Source organism: Protopterus annectens, chromosome 8.part0, assembly GCF_019279795.1.
Source record: "Protopterus annectens isolate FY-2018-M chromosome 8.part0, PAN1.0, whole genome shotgun sequence".
NCBI lineage: Eukaryota > Metazoa > Chordata > Ceratodontiformes > Protopteridae > Protopterus > Protopterus annectens.
The window spans coordinates 347,875,909-347,901,923 of NC_056741.1; the positions used below are offsets into that span (position 1 = coordinate 347,875,909).

A 26,015-nucleotide genomic window follows, 5' to 3' on the forward strand; every position below is an offset into this window, starting at 1 on the left:
ATTCATAATGGTTACCACAGTGTAGACTACAGGTACACTTGGGAATCTTTCTGACTGACTAGAAAGAGGAAAACATGTATCTGGGATGTTCTTGAATACAGATTGTATACACTGTGTACACTTAGTGTAGGTGTTTTTGAATCTGACCCAGAATATTATGTATATACTTGACTGCTCTAACAATATAATGCTTCAAGGACAAATAAGTTTCCAACTTTTATACTAAAGGTAAATTTAATAATGGATATGATAGTAAATGATGATTTACCTTTCTAAGGACTGGTCTTGTATTGACCTATTGTATGTTGTTCTAATAGGACTGTTTATTACTCTCCACTGTATGTTGCAGTATTGAATTTGTACTATGCTGCTAATATGTAATGTATCACTTTATAGTATATGCATAATGTGCCACATGATGTATGTACTATATATTAGTTATACTATGTCTGGAGCTTTTCTCCCCGGGCCTCCACTGAAAATGGGCTCACCTTGGCCCAGTGGACTATCCCAGTAAACAAATGCAAATAAATAAATAAATGTTGATGGATTTTAATACATCAATCCATGTATTTAGTAGTAAAAAAACTGTGTCAAAGAGGCTAGAAGGTACTTTAAATACTTTAATTAATAAAACCGGTAAGCGCTTTCGTAAAACTTCTTCAGACCATATCAAAATTACAAAAAACAGTCATTAAATAACAATTTAAAAAACAAACAACCAATGAATATGCAGCTCATATGCACATGATGAAAAAATAATTAGACTCTCCTATTCTTCAATTTAGGTTTTAAAAAACATTGTTGTTAAGCCCAAAGGCTTTGTCAGCTTACAGATGTAATATCCAAAATAATTCACGGCTCTCAGTATAGTTAATAATATCACCAAGTCTACCATTTTCACTAATCATCTCAATAACTTTAAAACTGAAATTCTGTCTGGCATCAGTGTCTTTAATATATCTAGCCAGAGAATTATTAACATTCAGATTTATGATGTCCCTCTGATGTTCCCTCATTCTTTCAAGGAGCATTCTATTTGTTTTACCTATGCAAACATTTTTGCGTACATTGCACTATGCCAAATACTAAGTTCTTAGACCTACAAGTCACATGGACTTTAAAGTTATAAGTAGTACCGGGGGATGTATAAAACCATTATGTGGATCAACTAGGTGGCAGAAGTTGCAAGAACCACAGGGAAAAGTTCCCTGTATGTTATGAACATTACTTGTCACAGAGTTCTTATAACATAGTAACCTTTTAAGGATTTTTTTTATTCCTAAAAGAAAAAGCTGTCTCTGTTCCTATTATAGCATTAATTGCATTGTCCAATGTCAAAATATGCCAGTTCTTTTTAATTGTATCACATATAACTTTGATGTTACTGGAGTATGTCAAATTAATGTTTGGGGCTTTATAACTTGTAGCTGGCCCAAATATTTCACTCCTGTGGTTCATGTCTGAGAAATATGGAGAGGCTCTGCTACTTCTAAGGGCTCTAGCCTTATTGATGCCTTTTTCTACTTCCCCATCTCTGTAACCTCTTGCTCTCAATCCATCCTTGTAACCTCTTGCTGTCAATTCATCACCTAGCACTTCCAGGTCAGTCATAAATCTATCATCCCTGTTGCTAAGGTAGGAAAGCCTCATCGCTTGACCCTTAATAATATTTTAAAAAATATGTGGGGGATGAAGGCTATTCCTATGTAACGTATGGTTCTTATGACAGTCTTTCCTGTAACAAATGGTAATTATATTACCAACCTGATCCTTCTCTAACTGTATATATAAAAATATATATCCGCTCTGTAGAATAGCTACTGGTAAACTTCAAGAAATTGGTCGTGCCATGTAAATACTCTAAAAAACATAAAAAATCTTCTATGGTTCCATGCCAAAGCATAAAAACATCATCTACAAAGCATTTATAGAACTTAATATGACCCAGGAACCTATTATTGGCCAGGACACGTCTTCTCCCACTGTGCCAACACCATGTTAGCACAACCGATAATAAAAATTTTCAAAGATAAAGACATTATTATCTAATATAGTTTCTATAAAGAGACATATCAAATCAATCTGTCTTAAGTCATACATCCCATCATCTAATAAAATCTTCTTAACAAATTCCAAACCACTGTAATTCGGTATCATTATAAACAAGAAACATATGTCTAATGTTACAATATCACCACGAGTCTACCTTGGAACAATAATCATATAACTTGGATAAAAATTGTCCAGAATCATTAAGGACCACCGAGTAACTATCTAATATAGGTCTTAGATGTCTTTCAACATAAACAGAAATCATTTCAGTTGCCCATCCTCATCCTGACACAATACGTCTCAGGGGCAGATTAGATAAGCTTTGATATACTTTAGGAAGTGTATAGAAACCTGGTATTAAAGGAAAATCAACATAGCAAGACTTAAAAATATTGATATCAATAATGTTCAGGTTTGTACTAATGTATCAGCATATGAGTTAAGACTCAAACAGCAAAAAGGTGCCAAAGTTAAAAAGGGACATGCACGACTTTAAAAGTTGTGCAGTATTCTCGTGGCCTAGAAGAAATATGCAAGATCCTAATGCCAGTAATACTGAGGGGCTTGGTGACTTAAGAGGCAAACATGAAGAGTAGGAGATTCTAATTATTTTTTCATGTGCATAGAGCTGCATATTCATTGGTTGTTCATTTTTTTAATTATTTAATGACTGTGTTTTGTAATTTTTATATGGTCTGAAGAAGTTTTACAAAAGCGTTTACCATTTTATTAATTACAGTATTTAAAGCATCTTTTAGCCTCTCTGACACAGTTTTTTACTATTATTTTATGTTTTATGTATTTTTGATTCTTGTCTGGTGGTTTTGCTCTTTTTAATCCATGCATTTATTTGTATTTGTTTTCTAAGGTAGAGTACTGTCTCCAATGAGCAGATCACTGAAAGTATAAATAGACTGACCTCATTCTAGTAAATTTTAGAAAAACAACTGAAATTAAATTACTTTATGGCTAAGCCATAAAAGATGGTCTCTTTTAGTTTTCAATGCAGCAAGAGAGACAATGTCTGTACTACAAAACTATCTGTATTGTCTTTAGGGTAAAGTAAAGTACTAGTCTTGAAAGCTTGAAGGAATGCAATTGTTTTATCACTTCCAGTATCATCCAGCGATCTGAGGAGAAGCCATTGCCTGTATATTTTAAAAGGTAGAAACTAAATACTGCCAGCTTCATCAATGGTTGTTTGGCGTGGGACTTAGGAGTCAGATGACAAGAAATTATGTCATCCTGCAAGCTCCCCCAGCAGTCATATTTTTGATATAATTTGAGAAGTCTCTTAGTGAGAAAGAGCATTTTACATTCTATCTTGGACCCGACAACAACTAGAAGATCCATTCACCACACCTGCCTTACTCTATTAGTAAGTTCATTCTCTTAGTTTTAGTCAGGAATATAGTAAAGACCTTAGTTTAGATGTTTTTCTTTATTTATTTCAGACTGTCCTGCAATGTTGTTTTAAATATTTCCTGTAGTTTTGAACTCTGATGTCACTGTGAATATATTTAGTATTGTTTTGTTCTTTTATTAATTATTAAATATATTTAAATCTTTTATTGTGACTGATCTGTGTAGAGATATTTAAGTTTTAAGAGTACTTGCATATTTATTTGGTGACACTGTGTGGGCCACTCCTAATAGCCTTGCTCTTGGTTCAACCACCATTTGTATTAGTATTGATATTACACAGTACAAATGGACACCTTTTGCTAAGGGCTCTAAAATAGCTGATAAGGAGTGACTGGTGGCAGTAATAACTACCTTACTGTCTAGGCAGAAGGGGCATATCTAGTAAACCTGTGCCAGCCTTTCCCAGGTGTGTGTGTGTGTGTGTGTGTGTGTGTGTGTGTGTGTGTGTGTGTGTGTGTGTGTGTGTGTGTGTGTGTGTGTGTGTGTGTGTAAATCAAACCTCAAAGGGTTTGGGCAGGGACACAAAGCAGTAGTTGGGTAGAGAGGACGCTGGGGGTCTTAGCTTGGTCACTCAGCTGAGATCTCAACTCTATAGCTATGCCAGTGGGGAGTCTTATTGTGGGATCTGGAGAATGGAGCAGAAACCAGCCCTGGATTAACTGTGGTCTCTGTGTGCTCTTAATGGAAATGCACTTGATGCAGAGAGCTGCATCTGGAAATACTGTGTAGGCACTTGCTATCATCCCAGTGAACGTGCCCCACTGGTGCCAGTGGTGAGGATTGAGGCTCCTTGATTACTGGTCCAGTGGTGGGGCATCACATATTTATTGGTCAGCAGTGGTGGGATATCCACATCACATATTGGACGGCAATGGTGGGAGCACCAAATCTCATACTGGGATTCGGTGGTATGGATATTGAACTCCTGTAGCCTGTAAACAGTGGTCACTAAAGAACATGTTTGTACTCTCAAGCAGCCACATGGTAGACATTCAGAGTTTCATATCACAAAAGTTTTATTTATTTATTGTTAGCTTAGTTAGTCAGGGAGAGCAGGCAAGGATGTCAGCAGAGAATTATGGTAAGCTGACAAGGAACCAGTTGGTCGAGATGTGCCAAGTGAAAGGAATGGGGCATGCCAACCTGACTAAAGGAGAAATAATTGCAGCCTTAACCACATCTGCATCAAAGACCAGCAACCAGGAAGAGAACCAGACTGGCCTTGCGGATGTACAACCCTCAGAAAATGGACAGTTCAACTTTGCCTCGGAGGTCTTAAAAATCCATCTGGGGTTAAGAGAAAGAGACTTGAACTGAAGGTCAAACATTTAGAATTAGAATCAGCAGAGAGACTGTGGGACTTGGAGGTCAAAGCAGAATCAGCAGAGAGATGGAAATGTCTGGAAGCCGAAGAAAATGAGAGGCAGAGGCAACATGAAAAGAAGATGCTGACTCTTCACCAGTGTCATGGAGGTAATGGGGAAGGGAATAACCGAACCCCAAAAGCAAGAAAGGTCAGTAAATTTCTTCCACAACTTACAGAGGGTGATAATTTTGGTAGTTTTATTCATATGTTTGAAAGGGTATGTAAACAGTATAACTTTGACCAAGAGCTCTGGGTATGGTTCCTGACCCCATTACTCCATGGTAAAGCTGTAAATGGCGTTGCTAAATTGTCTGATGCTGATTGCTTAATTTATAATACTGTTAAAAATTCTTTATTAGAGTGTTTTAAATTAACACCTGAAGCTTATAGAAAAAAGTTTTGTGAGCATAGGTGCAAGGCAGATGAAAGTATGTGTGATTATGATGCTGAGTTAAGCACTTATTTTCATAGATGGGTGAGTGGGTGTCAGGTTATCACTTTTGACAGGCTGGCAGACCTTCTGGTGAGGGAACAAGCCCTTAGCACCTTGCCTGAGGACATGAGAATCTGGTTGGCAGATAGGGAATGCAATATCACAGATTATTTGGGGAAAAAAGGACACCTATACCTAGCAAGCAGGGCATCACTGCACATGAAAGGGATACCCAGTGCTGCACATGGGTATAAGGCAACCGATGGTGGGCAGCCTAAACTGCCCCAACTGAGTCCACCAGTAATGGAAGCCACCAGTTCAGGTACATGGCCAGGATCAAGGGTTAAATGTTTTAAATGTAACCAGTGGGGCCATGTAGCATATAGATGTCCATGGAGACAAGGTGGGGAACAAAAGTTAAGGGGGGCCAGTAAGTGGGAATGACAGAATACCAGCAGTAAGTTGTCTGGAGAGAACAATGGTACCAAACTACCACAAGAGGTTATATCCTATCTTAGTAGATAGGAAACAGGCCACTGTTAAGACAGACACAGCCTCTGACCTAATCAACATGAAGCCTGCAATAGTTAAAAAGGAGCACTACTTTCTGAGGCAGTCTACTCCAGTCAGAGCTTTAGGAGGAACCCCATTCCAAATACCTTTTGTTAGGGTTCACCTTGACTGGGAGGGTGGAAAAGGAAGCAAACAAGTAAGTATGTTTGAGGATAGTCCTACAAATGTCCTGATAGGGAATGAGTTTTGATAATGCAGTTCCTTGGGTGCATGAAGTTACATTCAGCCTTGTGTGCGTGAAGTTAAATTCAGTCAGGCTTGGAGACAGACATGTGGTTCTGGTATTCTGGGGGACCCAGACAAACCGCACACTTGAAGCCAGGACTGGTGAGGTGGTTACTTCAGAGAGGGAGCTACCCTGTAGCAGTGAGACTGAAGGTGAGCCACAGCTGCTTGTGGGTACTGATGTTCTCTTAGACAGAGTAACTGCAAGGGCAGAGGTGAATAGTAGTACCCATGCTGTCAGAGGATACCAGACTTTCTGTGGAAGGGGAGCTGGGAAAGTTCACAAAGAGAGAGTTGAGACAGGCTCAGCTCTCAGACCCTACTTTACAAGGATTGAGGTAGGTAGCCAATGAGGCGCCTGATTCTCAAGGAATGGGAGAATCTGTATATTGGGACAAAGGGTTACTGTATTGAGACTGGACCCCTGAGGGAGGGCTAGAGGGTGAGGTAATACAGCCATTTGTAGTGCCCAGAGCCTAGAGTCTGGTACGTCTAACCATAGCCCATGACTTTCCCTTTGAAGGTCATATGGGCATAAAGTATACAAAGAGATGTATTATGTAGAACATTTATTGACCTGGGACTTCCAGGCATGTAATAGGGTACTGCAGAACCTGTGAACAGTGCCAAAATGTAGGCAAGGCAGGAGACAAGGTAAAAGCTCCTTTGAAACCTTTGCCTGTGATTGAGCAGCCATTTCAGAGGGTAGCTATGGATATTTTGGGGCCTCTGAGTACCCCAGGTTCCACAGGGAAGAAGTATATCTTAGTAATAGTAGATTATGCTACCAGATACCCTGAGGTGGTGGTTCTGTCCTCCATTGAGGCAGAAAAGGTTGCAACTTATTTGTTAGAGATTTTCAGCAGGGTAGTTTCCCAAAAGAAATACTGACTGACAGAGGTGCCAATTTCACATCAGACCTGCTAGTTTTTTTTGTGGAAGCACTGTGGGGTGAAGCACCTAAAGACCACCACCTACCATCCCCAGACTAATGGTCTGGTGGTGAGGTTAAACTCTACATTAAAGACCATGCTACAGGCATTTGCAAACCAGTTTAAGAGGGACTGAGACAAATAATTGTCCCATCTGTTGTTTGCTTACAGAGAAGTGCCCCAGAAATCCACAGTTTTTTCAACTTTTGAGTTGCTGTATGGGCATAGGTGAGGGGACCTCTAGATTTGATTTGCGATGAGTGGGAGGTGAGTGTAAATCCCACAAGGAATCTGTTGCAGCATATTTCCTAAACCTCAGGACAAAGTTCAGAGAACTCATAGGCTTGGCCCAGGAGAACCTGGAAGAAGCCCAACAGCAGAAAAAATGTCTGGTATGGCAGGAATGCTCGAGCTAGAGTATGCCGTAGGGCAGCAGGTTATGGTTCTCATTCCTGTCAGACGCAAAAAGCTACAGGCAGCTTGAGAGGGACCCTTCAAAGTGGTAATGAAGGTCAATGATGTTAACTGCATGGTAGAACTGCTAGACAGGAGGCAGAGGCACAAACTGTACCAAGTTAACAAGATGAAACCTTACCATGACAGGGAGGCCCTTGTGCTAAGTATTTGCAGTACAAGGCAGGAGGAGTCTGAGAGGGATCTATGGCTACAGGGAATCAGCCATCAAAATCCCAAGTAACCTAGGGTGCATGCATATGATATGACAGTGCAACACTGCAATTGGGTCAGCAATGCAAAGACAGCTGGGATTTCAAGACAGGGTATGGGGTAATGTATTTCCAGATAGGCTCATTCCTCTCAAGCAATGTTTCTCAAGGGTCACTTGAAAAACTAGCTTGAGTCTTCGAAGGGGGTAGAAGCATGACGAAAGGGAATACTGGCAGCTCAGCTACCTGGAATGTTGTAAATAATTGTATGTCATTGGTGAATATCAAAATGATTTATAAAAGATGCTCGTGTTACAAATATATTAGAATATATCATGTATATATCAAACCGCTTGTACAGAAGTGTGTTGAAAAGGTATTTGCAAAGTGCTGTTTGAAATGTAACTACAGTTTGCCCTACTGGAAAAGAACAGAAATGTACATGCACTATTGTAACTGTTTAAATGTATATATTTTAACACTGGAAACTGGGACACAGGAGGTTAACTTCAGTCTAGTAAATTTTAGAAAAAACAACTGAAAGTAAATTACGTTATGGCTTGCCACAAAAGATGGTATCTTTCATTTTTCAATGCAGCAAGAGACACAATGTCTTTACTAGGAAACATTCTGCATTGTCTTTAGAGTGAAGTAATTACTAGTCTTAAAAGCATGAAGGAATGCAACTGTTTTATGACTTCCATCATCTGCCAAAGATCTGAGGAGAAGCCCTTCTCTATATAGTTTTACAGGTAGATGCTAAATACTGCCAGCTTCATCAATGGTTGTTTGGCCTGGGAACTAAGAGTTAGATGACAAGAAATGATGCCATTCTACAAGCTATCCCAGCAGTAATATTTTAGATATTAATTTGAGAAGTCTCTTAGTGAGAGAGAGCTTTCTGCATCCTGTCTTAGACATGACAACAACTAGAAGATCCATTCACCACATCTGCCTTGCTCTATTAGTAAGTTCTTATGTTATTGTAATTCTCTTAGACTCACTCAGAAATATAGTAAAGCTTAGTTTAGATGCTTGAGACTGTCCTGCAATGTTGTTTTAAATATTTCCTGTGATTTTGAACTCTGGTGTCACTGCGAATATATATTTAGTATTGTCTTGCTCTTTTATTATTTAATATTAAATATATTTAAACCTTTCATGGTGGCTGATCTGTGTAGAGATATTTAAGTTTTAAGAGTACTTGCATATTTATTTGATGACACTGTGCAGGTCACTCCTAATAGCCTTGTTCTTGGTCCAACCACCATTTGTATTAGTATTAATATTGCGCAGTAAGAATGGACACATTTTGCTAAGGGCTCTAAAGTAGCTGATAAGGAGTGACTGGAGGCAATAATAACTACCTTATAGTCTGGGTAGAAGGAGGCATAGCTATTAAACCTGTGCCAGCCTTTCCCAGGTGTGTGTGTGTGTGTGTGTGTGTGTGTGTGTGTGTGTGTGTGTGTGTGTGTGTGTGTGTATGTTTGCTTTGTGTGTGTGTGTGTGTGTGTGTGTTTTGTGTGTGTGTGTGTGTGTGTGTGTGTGTGTGTGTGTGTGTGTGTGTGTGTGTGTGTGTGTGTGTGTGTGTGTGTGTGTCTGTAAATCAAACCTCAAAGCTACCTGGGCAGGGACACAAAGCAGTGGTTGGACAGCGAAGGTGCTGGGAGTCTTAGCTTGGTCACTCAGCTGAGATTACAACTCAATAGCTGTGCCAGTGGGAAGTCTTATTGTGGGATCTGGATAAAGAGGGAGAAACCAGCCCCCGACAGACTGTGGTCTCTGTTTGCTCTTAAGGGATACTGCACTTGATGTAGAGAGCTGCATTCGGAAATACTGTGTGTGTGCACTTGTAATATTCCCAGTGTAGCCCACAGTGGTGCCAGTGGTAAGGATTGAGGCTCTTTGATTGCTGGTCCAGTGGTGGGTCATCACAAAGGGTATCAGAATTTGTTAGAGATTTGGCATGCATGGCTAGGCTTAAAAAAGGCACTTGTGGTCAGTAGCCTAGTAAACCCCTATGAACCTATAAACTTTTGCAGTTATCACAGTCTATGAAAATGAATGGTTTATTAGTAATTTATACTTAAAATACAGAAAAGAGGATAAACAGAAGATGCAAGAGACTGGATTATGAGATTCATAAAATACCTTGGACTATATGGTTAAGCAACACAATTTTTTTGATGACTGGCAACATTTCTTTCTGGAAAAACTACACTATAAAATATTTCAATATTTAATGCATCACATACTACATCCAACTATATGTATATAATTGTGTGTGTGTGTGTGTGTGTGTGTGTGTGTGTGTGTGTGTGTGTGTGTGTGTGTGTGTGTGTGTGTGTGTGTGTAACTACTTAATGGTAACGTTATCTAAACAAAATATCAATAAACCACCTACAATGAGTGGTACAATACACACATGTATATATGTATTTTAATATAGTGTTGTAGTGCTCATCAGAATGGTATATAAGCATGATGTAAATTATTATATACAGAGCTGTTGCTTTAAGAAAGGAAATACCTCTTTTGTATTAGGCAGAGAGAATTGCTCCTGAGTTTAGTTAGTAGAAACAATTATGCAATTTAATTTTGTGTAAAAGGGCTTTAGCTCTACCAAACCAAAGAATTTGTCCTCTTACAACAAGCTGACTTCAGAAAACTCCAGAACCAGCTGACCTCCAGGTAAGCTGGATAAACTTGAAAAAGGTACAAAAAGAAGATAATATTTTGACCAGAAAATAAGAAAAAAGAAAATATTACAAGATATTTAATGGAAGAAGCTGAGCCCATTGTTCCTGCTTCCTACCATACTCTGAGTTACAGAATGATTCACTGTAGCTAGTGCATAGTCATGTACTAAAAGGACCCCAAGAATGGACAAAACTAAAGCATGGATCCTAACACGGTCTTACAAGCCCAGAAAAATAAAAGAAGTTAAGATTTTTTGTATTATATGCATTGAATGCCAAAAGACAACTCCTTACCCAGGCTTCAAAAAAATCATTTGATTCCAATGCCTATCAAAAAATATTTGAACATATTTCTATGGAAATTGTTGGATCATTGATAAAATATCGAAATGGGTTTGGAACTCATAAAAGTGGATTGCAGCTGGTTATTTTGGATTAAGCAACTAAGTACTCTTGGGCTACCCCCCTACATAAGGCTAATGTGAGATTTACAACTGGGGGTGGGTTAATATTTTCCAAGGAAGGGATACCAAAGGAAATACACATCAGCCAGGAATTGCATTTATTTCCAGAATAAAATATCAACTGTATCAATGCATTAAGTTCAAGTAGTTGAAAGCATCAGTGTTGCATCCCAAGTGAGCTTCATGCTGAAAAATGTTCTTGATGAAGAAGGCAACAAATGGTACCAGTTAATACAATAAGTCTTGTTTACCACTAGAGAAGTACCACAAAGCTAAACAGGGTTCAGTCCTTTTCAGATGTTATATGGCAAGTGCCCTAGTGGAGTGTTAGATACTGATAGAGAAACTTGAGAAGGAGAGTACACCACATTCAAAAGGGACATTGAGCACTATGCCACCTTAGCATACAGAATGACAGTGATAATGCCCATCAATCAGGAGCAATAAGGGGTGTGTAAAAGAAATGTGAGGACCATGGAATTCAAAGCTGTAAACTGAGCATTCATTTTTATCCCCTATAGAAAACAAATTATTGGCCATCCTCAAATTACTGGCCAAATGGCAAGGTCTATTTGAAATAGAAGAAATAACAATAACTGATTGAAACTACCAGGTAAGCAGACTGGTAAGACAAGACCATAACGAAGCAGCAGAGATTACTAGAACTGATGAAGAAAGACAACTGGCCCCTATGTCTGCAACATAGGTAGATGACACATTATCTAAGCCACAAAATCTACAGATTAGGAAGCTTCTATTAAGAAACAAACAAGGGTTTTCAGAACCACATGTTAAAACAGACCAACTGCAATGTAACATTAAGACCATTTCATGTGAAAAAAAATGAATTTAAAACCTTACAGAATCTCAGAGGCGCTGAGAAAGGCTGTGCAACAGAAAAACAAAAACACTTCAGATGGAGTTAATAGAGCTCCATACTGATACTCCCAAAGCCTGATGGGACATTTAGGTTCTATAATGATTTTAGGAAACTAAATATTTTGAAGTTCAACAGCTACCCATTGCCTAGGTTTGATGAACTTACAGACAGGCAAGATGATTGATCACAATAGAGCTAGCAAGAAAATATTGGCAGACCATGGAATTTAAAGCTGGATACCAATTGTTGCTTTTTGTTTTCTGATTCAAAATAACAGAAAAACTGAATGAGACAAAAATACAAAGTTAGACAGGATAGTAGCAGAAAGTCAGAACACTGGTACACCATCACTGTTCTCAGTGTTTTGACCGGTGATGCCCTATCACTGTTCTGACCGGTGAAGCCCTATCACTATTCTGAAACCATAGAAGGGAGCATAAACCTCTGTAATTAGTTTAGCAGCAGAAATGTGTGCATATGGTGAAGGAAGAAAACTGACCACTATGCCTGTAGTTCACAAAAATTATTCATAATTTTTGTTTAAGTGGCTTAGATAAAGTATGTTTCTGTATGGAGCAAAGAAGTATTTTCAGAACTACCTAGTGGAAAAAATCTGACTGAGAACCATGGAAAATTATTTCATTGTTAAAGGTTAGTTTAAAACTTACAGACTATTAGAGCCCTGAAGAAAGGCTGTACAGAAAATAGCAAATAAATGGTTTAAAGTGGACATAATAAATGGGGTCACAAAATGAGTACAGCAACATCATAGTGTCACTCCAAAAATCTATGGGAGAAAATGGGGTCTGCAGTGATTACACGAAACTGAACAACATTTTAAAGGTGACAACAGCCCAGTGTGTGGACTGGAGAGATTAGCAGAAAAGGTTGGAGAAGGCAAAGAGTTTTAACTGTAGTATGACTACAAACATTAGAGTTGGCATAATTGTTAAAGTCTGAACCTCAGATGCAAGGTACAGAAATTGGTTCTGACTTCTGGTTATTCACTAGGCTTGTAATAGTCTACAGACTGATAGCCTAAACTGAAAGTACAAACCAAAGGTAAAATATTTCACTGGCATGGCTTGACCCACCAAAACCGAATGGCCTGTTTTAGGCACATAGCTAATCAACTAGGCATGAAACTTACAGTTTTAAGCTAGGGGGTCAGTTGTATGCAGTGTTTTTATTCGCACTAAATGGAAGAACACAAGAGACTCAAAAATATGAAAATGGTTGTGTAAATAATACATCAGTGTTACAAAAAGTCCATTAAAAAAGTGTGATGTTTCATAAAATTAAATGTGTTTTACCAGCTACTTTAAGAACAGAAAGAGATCTGTCTGTGTTAATGAGATCAGGCTAACCAAAGAGAGTTGGCCCTTTGTGAAAGGGAACAGGATTTTTCAGACCAGGGGCTCTTGGAGACCGAAGCAACCACTGTGAAGGAAGATATTGAAGAAGAAGCTGAAAATTATTCCTGTCAGAAGAATCCAGATATACAGCTTCCAGCAAAGACTTTTACATAATACTGAGTTAAAGATATTTACTGTGCATTTATTTAAACCACAACATTTTGTTTTACTTAGGAGAATCTGCTGAATTTATATCTAATAAACTGCACTAGCTGTATAAAAAAACAGGAGTCTCAACTGCTTTACCATTCCAATACATACATTTATCTCTCTCTCTCTCTCTCTCTCTCTCTATATATATATATATATATATATATATAAAATTAGATGTTCATAGGTTCATAGTTAGGTACTAAGCTATCTGCCTGAGGGCATTTATAAGCCTAGCCAAAGTGTGTCGGCTTTCACCACTCCACTGATTAATTAACTGATCCTCTGTCAAGCAGAGCCAATGAAGTGATCCCAGGGGTGTATCTTCTGTTACCCATCCACTCGTCAAGGTTTCTCTTGAAGAGTGTTAGTGAGGGGCTCTGCCTGATGTAATTTGGAATTTTGTTCCAAAGCATGGGGAGTCTCTGTGACAGGAATCTATCCCTCCAGCACGTTCTATTTGTTGTTGTGGTGAGGTTTAGCTCACTAGAGCGTGTGGCTCACAGTGACTTAGATTTCTTTAGGTGGAGCATGTCCATCAATTCTGAGTTGGACATGGCTTTGTAAGTCAAGTGGAGATCACATCTGAGTAAGCGATATGCCACTGAGTACAGCAGGAGTTTTTTCAGTTGGGCTGCATAGGACATATGTTTGAGACTAGTAATCCTCTTGGTGAGGTACCTTTGTGGTCTTTCCAGCTGCTGGAAGTGTCTTGTGAGGTACATCCCAAATGGGGCATTGTACGCTATGATGGGTCTAATGAATGACGAGTAGAGGGGCACTATAACCTCTTTATTTCTAGATGTGAACCATTTAGTAATTAGTTGGGCCACATGGAAGGATTTCCTAACTACTTTGGCAATATGATTGTCAAAGGAGAGATTACTATCTACCTGGGTCCGCAGATCTCTTATTACTCTTCTGTATTAATGGGGCTGCCACCTATGTGGAATTCGTGGATGTTTTGTTTTTCCCATATGGGATGACTATGCATTTTTTGGCATTTAGCTTGAGGCCATGACTTTGACACCAGGTGTCCGTCTCAGTAAGGCCCATTTGGAGGATGTCCATGTCAGCCGGAGAATCAATTATGGCTCCCAGTTTGCAGTCATCGTATATATATATATATATATATATATATATATATATATATATATATATATATATATATATATATATATATATATATATATATATATATATATATATATATATATATATATATATATATATATATATATATATATATATATATATATATATATATATATATATATATTTTTAAATTTATTTATTCAGTTTGATTACTGGGGAGGTCCACTGGGCTAGGGAACCCATTTTCAGTGGAGGCCCGGGGAGAAAAGCTCCCCAGAAAGTTTATTAGATACACGTTTTCAATCATAGTAAAAAATACATAGTAAAGAAAATACATAAAAATACAAACAATATGGTTCAATCTCCAAAGCAGTAAACAATCATTACAATTACAATTAAGTTTAGGAGAAAATGAGTATACAGTGAAATAGTTGGAAGTAATAATTAGTCATGAGAAACAAATAAGTACTTGTGAGTGGGGTTAGGAAGGGGAGAGGTTAGCCAGGAGTGAAGGGAGAGGAGGGTTTGAGAGGCAAAGATGGAAGAATGCAGTTACATTTCCTGTTTAGGAAGAAGTAAGAATGAAGTTGATATATATATATAGATATATATATATATATATATATATATATATATATATATATATATATTCACTTTAGAAGACTGAAAACCCATAATACTGAAATTTAAAACACTGAGGCCAAAATCTTGAAAATTCAAAACACTGAAAATTCAAAACATTTAATCCTATAATATTGAAAATGTAATATATGCCAGCACAACTATATACAGAAACAAATAAAAAACAAACCATAGTACACTTCTCCAACTATAAGCAGGGGGACAAGTCCCCCTCCACCCCTCCACACCCCCGCTACTTAAATATATCAAATTAGAGATCACACTACACAGAACAAAAAGGCAAACATATCATTCCTTGCATCATGACTGCATGATTAAATTGTAAAATTCATAGGTAACCTCAGTCATATTCCCTTCTTACTTGCTATACTACAACATAACACATCTTAGTGTAATATAGTGTGATCTCGGAGTTGATATATTTAAGTAGCAGGGGATTGTTGGGGGAGGGGTGCAGCTTGCACACTGCTTATATTTGAAGAGGTCTAATATGGTTTGTTTTTTTATTTCAGTATGTAGTTGTGTTGGAATATAGTACATGTTGTTTTCCTATGTTCACTGTTATGGGATTCGATGTTTTATAGTTTTCAGTGTTTTTAATTTTCAAGATTTTGGTCTCAGTGTTTTGAATTTCAGTGTTATGGGCTTTCAATCTTCTAAAGTGAATCCTGAGAATCATCTGTACGCTCGCACTATTGTGCAACTTTGAATGCCAAAATACAATATTTTGGATTTCAAAAATGGTAATCTGGAAAACCAGATTCGACCATTTTTGAAATCGAAACATCTCCAAACGTTATGCAGGGGGGCAAGCACCCCCCCAACACCCCTACTTTAATATACAAACTCTGAGATCACACTACAATGAGGGAAAGGGTTCATTTCCCGATCCCAACTATAGTTCAGTTGCACCTGAAATGCCGGCTTCCAATGAACGAATGCCAATGTGCATTCACTCAGTGGATGTCAAACCATTGTCACTCGGCATTTCAGAAATCTGGAGGTCATTTACACTGAGAGCAAGTCTTTTTGGAATTGGGCTCAATGTGTATCTAAGTAAATTGTTGTTACCCACCTTGCTCATAATAATCATAAACGTGGATTACAGCTGGTTTCAAGTGCTGAATTGGGATGTCTTGCTCCACTGAGAATCTAAGACTTATGGGGTCACTTGTCACCTGAAACATGAAGAAATATATTTGTTACATCTTCTCAGCAATTATTCAAAAAAAGTCAAAATAACTCTTTCTAAACTGAAATTCTCAAAACACTAAAGAAATCAATGCCCATATGTTCATATGTTCAGTAGGAGTCACATGGCTACACTGCATAATGAACTGCCCTTAAATCTATATTCTTATCCAAGTGTCATATTTATGTTTATAAGTCGGTAATCTTGAGATGTCTTACTTATCAGTTTGCCTAAAAGATAAAAAGGAAAAATTTGGAAACTCCTACATCGATGGTAATGACTTGCAACAATACTTGTAGGCCAGTTCTACTGAAGAGTGATTTCTGTTTTCCAAGTTCCTTATCATTTATCCATGGTATAATCCCTGTTTGTTTAAAGATACAAGTATGGAAAAAATATTAGTGGACCGAAAGAAAAACAGTATAATTTCTCTCTGACTGAAATAAAAGGTATCACACTTAGTATACAACACCGCCCTGAAGTATCCTTACTTAATCACACAAATGCAGATTCACTCGATCAAATGTTACATTTTAATACTTCCCAGAATATTCCAACCTTCACAAAGACTAGAGAAAATTGTCTGGATAACTGCAGCTCAGCTAGGTATTCTGACTCTTTGGCTGCCATACTTTTCTGTAAAACTTATTAATATGTTGGGGTTTGGTGTATAGTGTTTAGAACAATAGGTTCATGTTTTTGTGGTTCAGAAGAATGCATTTTATTATATTGTCATACCACCATCCAACATGGTACAACTCTGCCTAAAATTTTAGAACTTGTTTTGCATTGTCACATTCTATTTGGTGAAGATCTGAAGATCATTTCCTGTCAGATCATGCCATATATACATACTTTCATCTATTTAGTCAGAGACTCAACAACAGCAACAGATCCATCCACAGAAACAGCAGAACATTCAACTCCTTAAATTATTTCAGGGATACAAATCAAACTGCATACTTGGATCCTCATGTCTTTTCGCAAAAAATGGTGAATGGAGTTAGATTAAATCAGTTTCTTATAATACACAGCACAAAGCTATAGACTACCGTACATGACTGTTAGTCTTAACATTAATTGTGAGGGAAAGTGGCTAAAATTTACTGATAAACATATTGACACATTATATAGATGGTAAATTATGGGTCATTTGCATGGCCATGTGTAGGTTGATGCAGAACCCTGAGCTCCTCTATTAAGAGTAAAAATCATGGTACTTGAATGTCTTCTTTAAAATGGAGTTTGGGGCAATGACATTGCATATCTTGATCCCACTTTGGATGATGCCTTCTGCTTTTTACAGTTTTTGCACTTGTTTTATATCAATTTAAGTCATTTTTGTATTGTATAACTGTTGTAGGCTACACACTAAAGCGCACTAGCCTGTTTATAGCATTTACAGTGTTTTCTGTGTGTTTTTCTGCTGTTTCCTGAAAAAAATATATATATTCTCTTTTCCCGCCTTTGCTGAAATAGATTAGTCCAGATTTCAGCTTTTTCTGAATTCCGGACTGTGGTATAGTTTCCTGTGTTGCCCATATCCTTACTTGGTTAGGAGGAAGCTTCTCTGTTCACCAGTGAGAGTGGGGGGCTTTGAGCAGCCTATCTGACCCTGGAGGAGTGGTTTCAGCCCTGAAACTAGTAGCTTATTAGCTGGTTTGGGTCAGTTCCTATCTATTTCAGTTTCCCTGCTTTAAAAGCCGAATTTGCGTGGTTTTGCACAATTTTGCGCATAGCGCGGCATCGGGCAGCACCGCTTAAACGGGTTTAAACTATTCCCGGCTCTACAAAGTCTGCTCTTCACTTTTTCCCCTTAGAGCTGTTCTAAATCTCAAAGTAAGCACTCTTGTTTTCATTCTAAAGCCCTGCAGTTGCTCGTATAAGTAATCTTATAAGTAAGCACTAATAAACTAAAGCACTACACCCTCTTATACTCCCTTTAAGTACTTGGCTCCCTATTGGTTCTTTTTGATCAGTCAAAAAGTAGTTCCTTATACTATTCTGGCATGTCCAAAAGTAAGTTTTGGGTTTACTCTCCAGTCCAGCTAGTGAATCTGGGAATCTTGAGGCAATGTTGGAACTGCCTTATGTACACAGACCACCCTCTCCTCCTCCCAACAAGCTCAAATATATGTGAGAGATGCAACTATATAGCCAAACTGGAGGCTGAGCTCTCTCAACTCAGTACTGGCATAGTCAGTCAGGAGGAGACAGTAACCACACACACCAATAATCCAGTCTCACATAGACCTATCGCAACAGCAAACCAAACACATAAGCACACAAAAACATACTCTGAGGCTCTAAATAAAAATCTGCCCCAGCAGCAGAGATCTCCAAAGCAGACTTCCAAGCAACCGCTACCCCAAAACAAAACCCACGTATCACATAGTTCACAAAGTCAGTGTGCCACACAGTCACAGCCCTTAAGGCTAAACAAAACACCTAATACACTTGTAATAGGTGACTCTATTGTCAGACACACTGACGTCCCACTCACTAGGCTGAACAAGGAGAATGTCACTGGAAGCTGCCTGTCGGGTGCCAGGATCCGCCACATAACACAAGCACTCAGGTCACTCCAAAGCAAGTACAAATATGACTCCGTCATTGTCCATGCTGGTGTGAATGACCTGAGACATACCTCCCTGGACTACATGAAAAGAGACATAGAGGTGCTCTCTGATCATATAGCCCAGGCTGGTATGACCCTGACCTTGAGTAGCATCTTACCCTCACCAAGAATGATACCACAGTATAAAGACAAAATGATCAATTTTAACAATTGGCTAAAGTATTGGTGTCATTCAAAGGGGATCCAGTGTCTGTCAGCCTGGGATGACATGCTCAACAAGCCACGTTGCTTCGATAGGGACGGCTTGCACCTGTTACCCCTGGGCTTTTGAATACTGGCTAAGGCTCTTGCCACCCCTATAGTGCCTTTTTTAAGCAAGGCTCAAAAGACAAACCCACATCCATAGACAACACAAAGAAAAAGAAACTAAGGGTAATGCTGCTCAACGCCAGAAGTCTAAACCTCAATATGCATGCACTTGAGGCTCTCCTCAGTATGGAGAATATCGATATCTGTGCAGTAACAGAAACCTGGTTCAAGGCTCCCGAGAGTACCCCAGCACTACCAGGTTATAGCTCATATAATGCTTTTCAGCCCCAAAACTCGGACCGAACCACAAAAGGAGGGGGAGTATCCATATTCATCAAAGATACCCACACCTCCAGGTTAGTGGCACTGCACAAAGCATCAGAGACCATCCATGTGCAACTAACAGTGGGCAAAACTGCCTTTCAGTTTGTAGTCTGCTACAGACCACTCTCCCAAACTCAGGAACCCCACTCGGCTTTCCTGAGAACAATGGAGAATATGAAGGTCTCTCCAAACACTATCATATTGGGTGACTTCAACTACCCAAACATAGACTGGGAGCACTACTCAAGCCCCAACACCCTCGCCCAATGGTTCCTAGAATTTATAAACTCAAATGCTATGGAACAACTGGTCACCACTCCCACAAGAGGGGAAAACATATTGGACCTGATCATCACCAACATGGGGACTCTATGTTCCATACCAGAGGTATACCCCTCATTGGTAAGATCTGATCATAAATTAATCTCACTGGACATCCATATCCCATCCCCACCCCCAGCCAAGGAAACCACAGTGAAGAACTTGTCAAAAGCAAACTTCACACTTCTCAAAACCGAGGTGGAATCTTTCAAAGCCCCCGGGCCAGTAGAAAATATGGCCCAAACTGCAGAATCCTTTACAAACGCATTATATGGACACCTACAGGAATGCATGGATTGTGCTATCCCAAATAAAACCAAGACTCACTCCTCCAAAGGCAGGAGACCTGTCTGGTGGACCCCAGCCATAAATAAGCTATACAACAGAAGGAGGAAGCTACTATATGATAGAGCAAAATCCCAAAAAGGGAAGACATCTCTGATCAGTACTAGCAAGAAACTATGATCCCTCATAAAATCATCTAAGGCCAGCTTCAAAAGAAAAATTGCACAAGACGCTAAAGATAATCACAAGACCTTCTTTAGTTATGTCAGGAACCTGGGTGGCAACTCCCAGATATGCTCTGAGTTAGTGCAAAATGACAAAAAATACACTGAACCCAGAAACATTGCCAACATCCTGGCAGACAGGTTCAGTGCAAACTTCTTCCCCCCTTCCCCCCCAAAAGAGCAAATGTTTGTCCCAACAGAGTGTAGCCTCCCTGACATCACAGATGCACAGGTGAGAGCTGCCCTCTCCAAAGCAAAAAAGACAGCATCAGTGGGACCGGACCGTGTCCTGGGCTGCATCTTACACAAGCTCCAAGAAAAACTGAACCCTCACATAAAGTCACTGTTCAATCTCAGCCTTACTACAAGATATGTACCCAAGGAATGGCGTACAGCAACAGTGGTCCCACTCCACAAAGGTGGTGACACAACGGACCCTGGAAACTATTGCCCTATAAGCCTGACTAGCCTGGTCTGCAAAGCTATGGAGCGTATCATCATGGAACTCATAAACAAAGACATTGGGAACCTCCAAACACTGAATCCTCCCCAATTTGGCTTTATTAAGGGTAGATCTTGCCTCTTGAACCTGGTCGACTTCTTTGAAACAGTCACCAAGGCCATAGATGAATGGAAGGTAGTCCACACAGCCTACCTGGACCTTGCAAAAGCATTCGACACAATACCCCACTCGGGCATCATAAATAAGCTCACCAGCTTAAATATCAATCCCTATGTCACAAGATGGGTTTAAAACTGGCTCAGAGATAGAACCCACATGGTCAGAATTGCAGGTGCCATGTCAGACTCTAAACCAGTTACAAGTGGCGTCCCACAAGGTTCAGTCCTGGGACCTCTCTTGTTCGGTATATATTTCTCTGAGGTACAGGCTAACATGGGAGGACTATGGCTGACCAAGTTCACAGATGACTGCAAACTGGGTGCCATAATCAACTAGCCAACTGACACAAGCATCCTCCAAAAGGGTCTCACAGAGATGGATAACTGGTGCCAGAGCCATGGCCTAAAGCTAAATGCCAAAAAGTGCATAGTCATTCCCTTTGGGAAAAACAAAGTGCCCACAAATTACCACATAGATGGTAATCCATTAAGTACAGAAGAAGTAATTAGGGATTTGGGGACCCAGGTAGATAGCAATCTCTCCTTTGACAACCATGTTGCCAGAGTGGTTAGAAAGACCTTCTATATAGCCCACCTTATCATGAAAGGGTTCACATCTATATCAAGAGAGGTCATTGTGCCCCTCTACTCATCAGTCATCAGGCCCATAATTGAATACAATGCCCCATTTGGGATGTATCTTACCCGACACCTGCAGCAACTGGAAAGACCCCAAAAGTACCTCACCAAGAGGATTAAGGGACTCAAACAGATGCCCTACGCAGTTAGGCTAAAGAAACTCCAGCTCTACTCAGTTGCTTACCACCTACTCAGAGGCGATCTGTGCCTGACATATAAAGCCATGTCCAAACCAGAATTAATGGACATGCTCCACCTCAGGAAATCCAAATCCCTTAGAGTTACATGCTTCAGGGACTTAAACCTCAGCACAGAAATAAATACAACATGCTGGAGGGACAGATTCATATCCCAGAGACTCCCCTCACTCTGAAACAAAATCCCAATCCATGTTAGGCAGAGCCTCTCAATGACCCTCTTCAAGAGAAATATTGACGAGTGGATGGGAGATTCTAGGTTTACCCCTGGGATCTCCTCTGTGTCCCTTCTAGACAGAGGCACAGTAAACTAACCTTAAAAGGGCTATCTTCTGTGACCTACTATAAAGAGGCACAGTCAACTAATCTAAAAGGGTGGCGAAAGCCAAACAAACTCTGGCTAGGCTTATAAATGCCCTAGGGTAGATAGCGTAGTATCAACCTATGAACCTATGGAGTTCCATATGTTTTCTCATAGATATCAAGCAAAGGCCCTCAAACTTCATGTGCACTCACTGCAGGTTCCACTTAGAATCTGACATTTGGTTAGTACTTGAATGTCTTCTTTAAAATGAAGTTTGGGGCAATGACATAGGATATCTTGATCCCACTTTGGATGATGACTGGGTGAATATGAACCACTGTGAAGAACATCTGAACTGATGTAGTACTTTAGAGTTATTAGCACCTTGATTAATTTTGCATAGAAGCTACATCTAGCCAACATCACTCGCAAGCTCCATAACTAATGGATCAGTGGATCAAAGGTTTTTTTTAGGAAACTATTTACCATCCACAGAATGAATATGAAGACTGTTTTGATAGCCAGCTTTGACCTGATACTACAGGTCACATAGGAGGTGTTAAAAAATTGTATGTATCTTGGGCTGACCATATATAAAGGATACACTTGGATTCAATGCATAAAGACATTCAAACAGAGTAGCATCTTTCTGGTCAGTTATATATGAATCATTAACAAAGATTAAGGTTATCTAGTTATTTTTCAAAAATTGTAGATTAAAAGAAATTAGGGTATTTTAATCAGCAGCAATTTGTTTATTTATTTATTTTATTTTACATTTGTTGACCGGGATAGTCCGGCTGGATACATGTCCATTTTCAGCGGAGGCCTGGGGAGAAAAGCTCCATGCTATATACTACATACATACTACACAGACTTTATCATATATATATATATATGTATATATATATATATATATATATATATATATATATATGTATATATATATATATATATATATATACATATATATATATAACTTTTTACAACTTCCATACAGACTGACATTCTTTTAAAAGGATATAACATCACTTGGTTCCACAATTTAATACAGAGCTACTGGATTATTAACCAAATAACTAAGATATAGTCACTTAGAGGCAAGAAGTCCTCAACAGGTGCACAGCTGAGGGGGTGGGAGTTAGTCAGGGGTACAGCAAGGACATAGCCATCATGTTTTAAAGAATTGTATACATTTTTTCTTGAACTGGGGTAATGAGGGCTCTGCTGTTAGGTCAGCAGGAAGTGAGTTCCATGTTTTGCCAACAGTTGGTGAACAGAGCCTCCCCAGCTGAGTTGTTAGATTTGAAAATGTAAACTAACATTTGTTGGTGGATTGGAGAGACTGGTTGTTCTAGTAGGGGGTGATAAGGCTTTTAAGAACAGGAGTGTGTTCAGGCTGGTAGAGCGCCTTATGGGCAACAACTAGTTGGTTGACATTAAGTAGGTTAGGTAGTTCAATCCATCCAAGTTGATTAAGGTTGAGACAGTGGTGGGTTCTATAAGATGTACCAGTGGCAAATCTGGCAATGTGATTATAGAAGCTAGCAAATTTGTTCAAGTCAGTTTTACTCAAGTTTGTGAATAAAGGGGAATCATAGAGAAGGGAAGAATGTAGGTGAGTGCGGGCAATAACAGTCCTAGCTAGTTAATCTTGTAGAGAGAACCACATTTTTTATTAACTGTATTAATCATGTGGTTAATATGCAAGTCAAACTTAAGGTTATTGTCAACTATCACACCTAGAAGCTTGGTCGAGGTATCTAGAGAAATAATGGTGTCATTGTTAGATTTTATGGCGGAGGTTGGTCTGGTGGACCTTTGAGATGGAGAGAGCAGTAGCAACTTAATTTTGTTGGGATTTGACATGAGACAGAGATTAAGATGCCAATTTTCAACTGTATTAAAAGCACTTTGGGATAAAGACTGCAACTCTGTTGGGGATGTGGCTGAGCATATAAAAGTCGAGTCATCTGCGTACTGAATACAGGTAGCATCTGGGTTGACCTTGTGCAGATAGTTAATAAATATAGAAAATAAGAGAGGTCCTAAGATGGAGTCCTGGGGGACTCCTAGAGTGATAGGTAAAAGGGTGGATAGTTTATCCTTCCATAGGACTGCCTGTTGCCTATCACTCAGGTACAATTGGAATCACCGGATAGCTTGGGTGTCTAGGGAAATGGGTTTCAGTATTTGTATAGGTAGTTTGTGGTTTACCATGTCGAAGGTCTTGGACAGGTCTAAAAAGATGGCTGAGGAAAGTTTATTATTGTTTCGGTTTGGATTTATGACATTAGTGAAGGAGAGAAGGGCAGTGAAGGTACTATGGTGTGGTCTAAACCCATGTTGAGAGTCAGGAGTTTGTTTATGATATAGAGGAGCTCTTTGAGCATGTAGCCCAGGCCGGTATGACCCTGACCTTGAGTAGCATCTTACACTCACCAAGAATGATGCCACAATATGAAGACAAGATGATCAATTTCAACAATTGGCTTAAGTATTGGTGTCATTCAAATGGGATCCAATGCTGTCAGCCTGGGATGACATGCTCGACAAGCCATGATGCTTTGCTAGGGACGGCTTGCACCTGTCACCCCTGGGCTTTCGGATATTGGCAAAGGCTCTTGCTACCACCATAGTGCCTTTTTTAGGCAAGGCTCAAAAGACAAACCCACCTCCATAGGTATCACAAGGGATAAGAAACTAAGAGTAATGCTACTCAACGCCCGAAGTCTAAACCTCAAGATGCACACACTCGAAACTCGCCTTAGCATGGAGAACATCAATATCTGTGCAGTAACAGAAACCTGGTTCAAGGCTCCCGAGAGCACCCCAGCACTACCAGGTTATACCTCATACCATGCTTTTCAGCCCCTAAACTTGGACTGAACCACAAAAGGAGGGGGAATATCAATATTCGTCAAAGATACCCACACCTCCAGGTTGGTGGCACAGCACGAAGCATCAGAGACTATCCATGTGCAATTAACAGTGGGTAAAACTGCCTTCCAGTTTGTAGCCTGCTACAGACCACCCTTCCAAACCCAGGAACCCCACTCGGCCTTCCTGAGAACACTGGAAAATATGAAGTTCTCTCCAAACACTATTATATTGGGCGACTTCAACTACCCAAACATAGACTGGGAGCATTACTCTAGCTCCAACACCCTAGCCCAAAGGTTCCTAGAATTTATAAACTCAAATGCTATGGAACAACTTGTTACCTCTCCCACAAGAGGGGACCTGGTCAGTGGACCTGATCATCACCAACATGGGGACTCTATGCTACAGACCATTAGTGTATCACTCACTGGTAAGATCGGACCATAAACTAATCTCACTGGATATTCACATCCTGACCCCACCCCCTGCCCAGAAATCCACAGTGAAAAACTTCTCTAAAGCAAATTTCACACTCTTCAAAACCGAGGTGGAATCCTTCAAAGCCCCCGGGCCTGTGGAAAATACGGCCCAGACCACAGAATACTTTATAAATGCATTCTATGAACACCTTCAGGAATGCATGGATCATGCAATCCCAAATAAAACCAAGACCCAATCCTCCAAAGGCAGACGTCCTGTCTGGTGGACCACAGCCATAAACAAACTATACAATAGAAGGAGGAAGCTACTACATGATAGAGCAAAATCCAAAAAGATTAGGCATCTCTGATCTGTATTAGCAAAAAACTACGGGCACTCATAAAATCGTCTAAGGCCAACTTTGAAAGAAAAATTGCACAGGACACTAAGGATAATCACAAGGCTTTCTTTAGTTATGTTAGGAACCTGGGTGGGAATTCCCAGATATGCTCAGAATTAGTCCAAAATGACAAAAAATACAACGAACCCACAGACATTGCCAACATCCTAGCTGACAGGTTCAGTGCAACCCCCCCCCCCACCAAAAGGGCAAATATCTATCCCAGCAGAGTGCTGCCCCCCCTGACATCTCAGATGCTTAGGTAAGAGCCGCCCTGTCCAAAGCAAAAAACACAGCAT

The 26,015-nt window shown here is 39.5% G+C and overlaps 1 protein-coding gene across 3 annotated transcripts in view; it reads right to left on the minus strand.

Moving 5' to 3' along the window:
- The window catches only part of LOC122808802 (alpha-2-macroglobulin-like), a 476,844-nt gene that overhangs the window by 54,443 nt on the left and 396,386 nt on the right, over window positions 1–26,015 (minus strand). For all 3 annotated transcript variants that reach the window (XM_044079853.1, XM_044079854.1, XM_044079855.1), the window contains one exon: window positions 16,095–16,197. In XM_044079853.1, coding sequence (XP_043935788.1) covers window positions 16,095–16,197 — 103 coding nt within the window. The remainder of the gene's footprint in view (window positions 1–16,094; window positions 16,198–26,015) is intronic.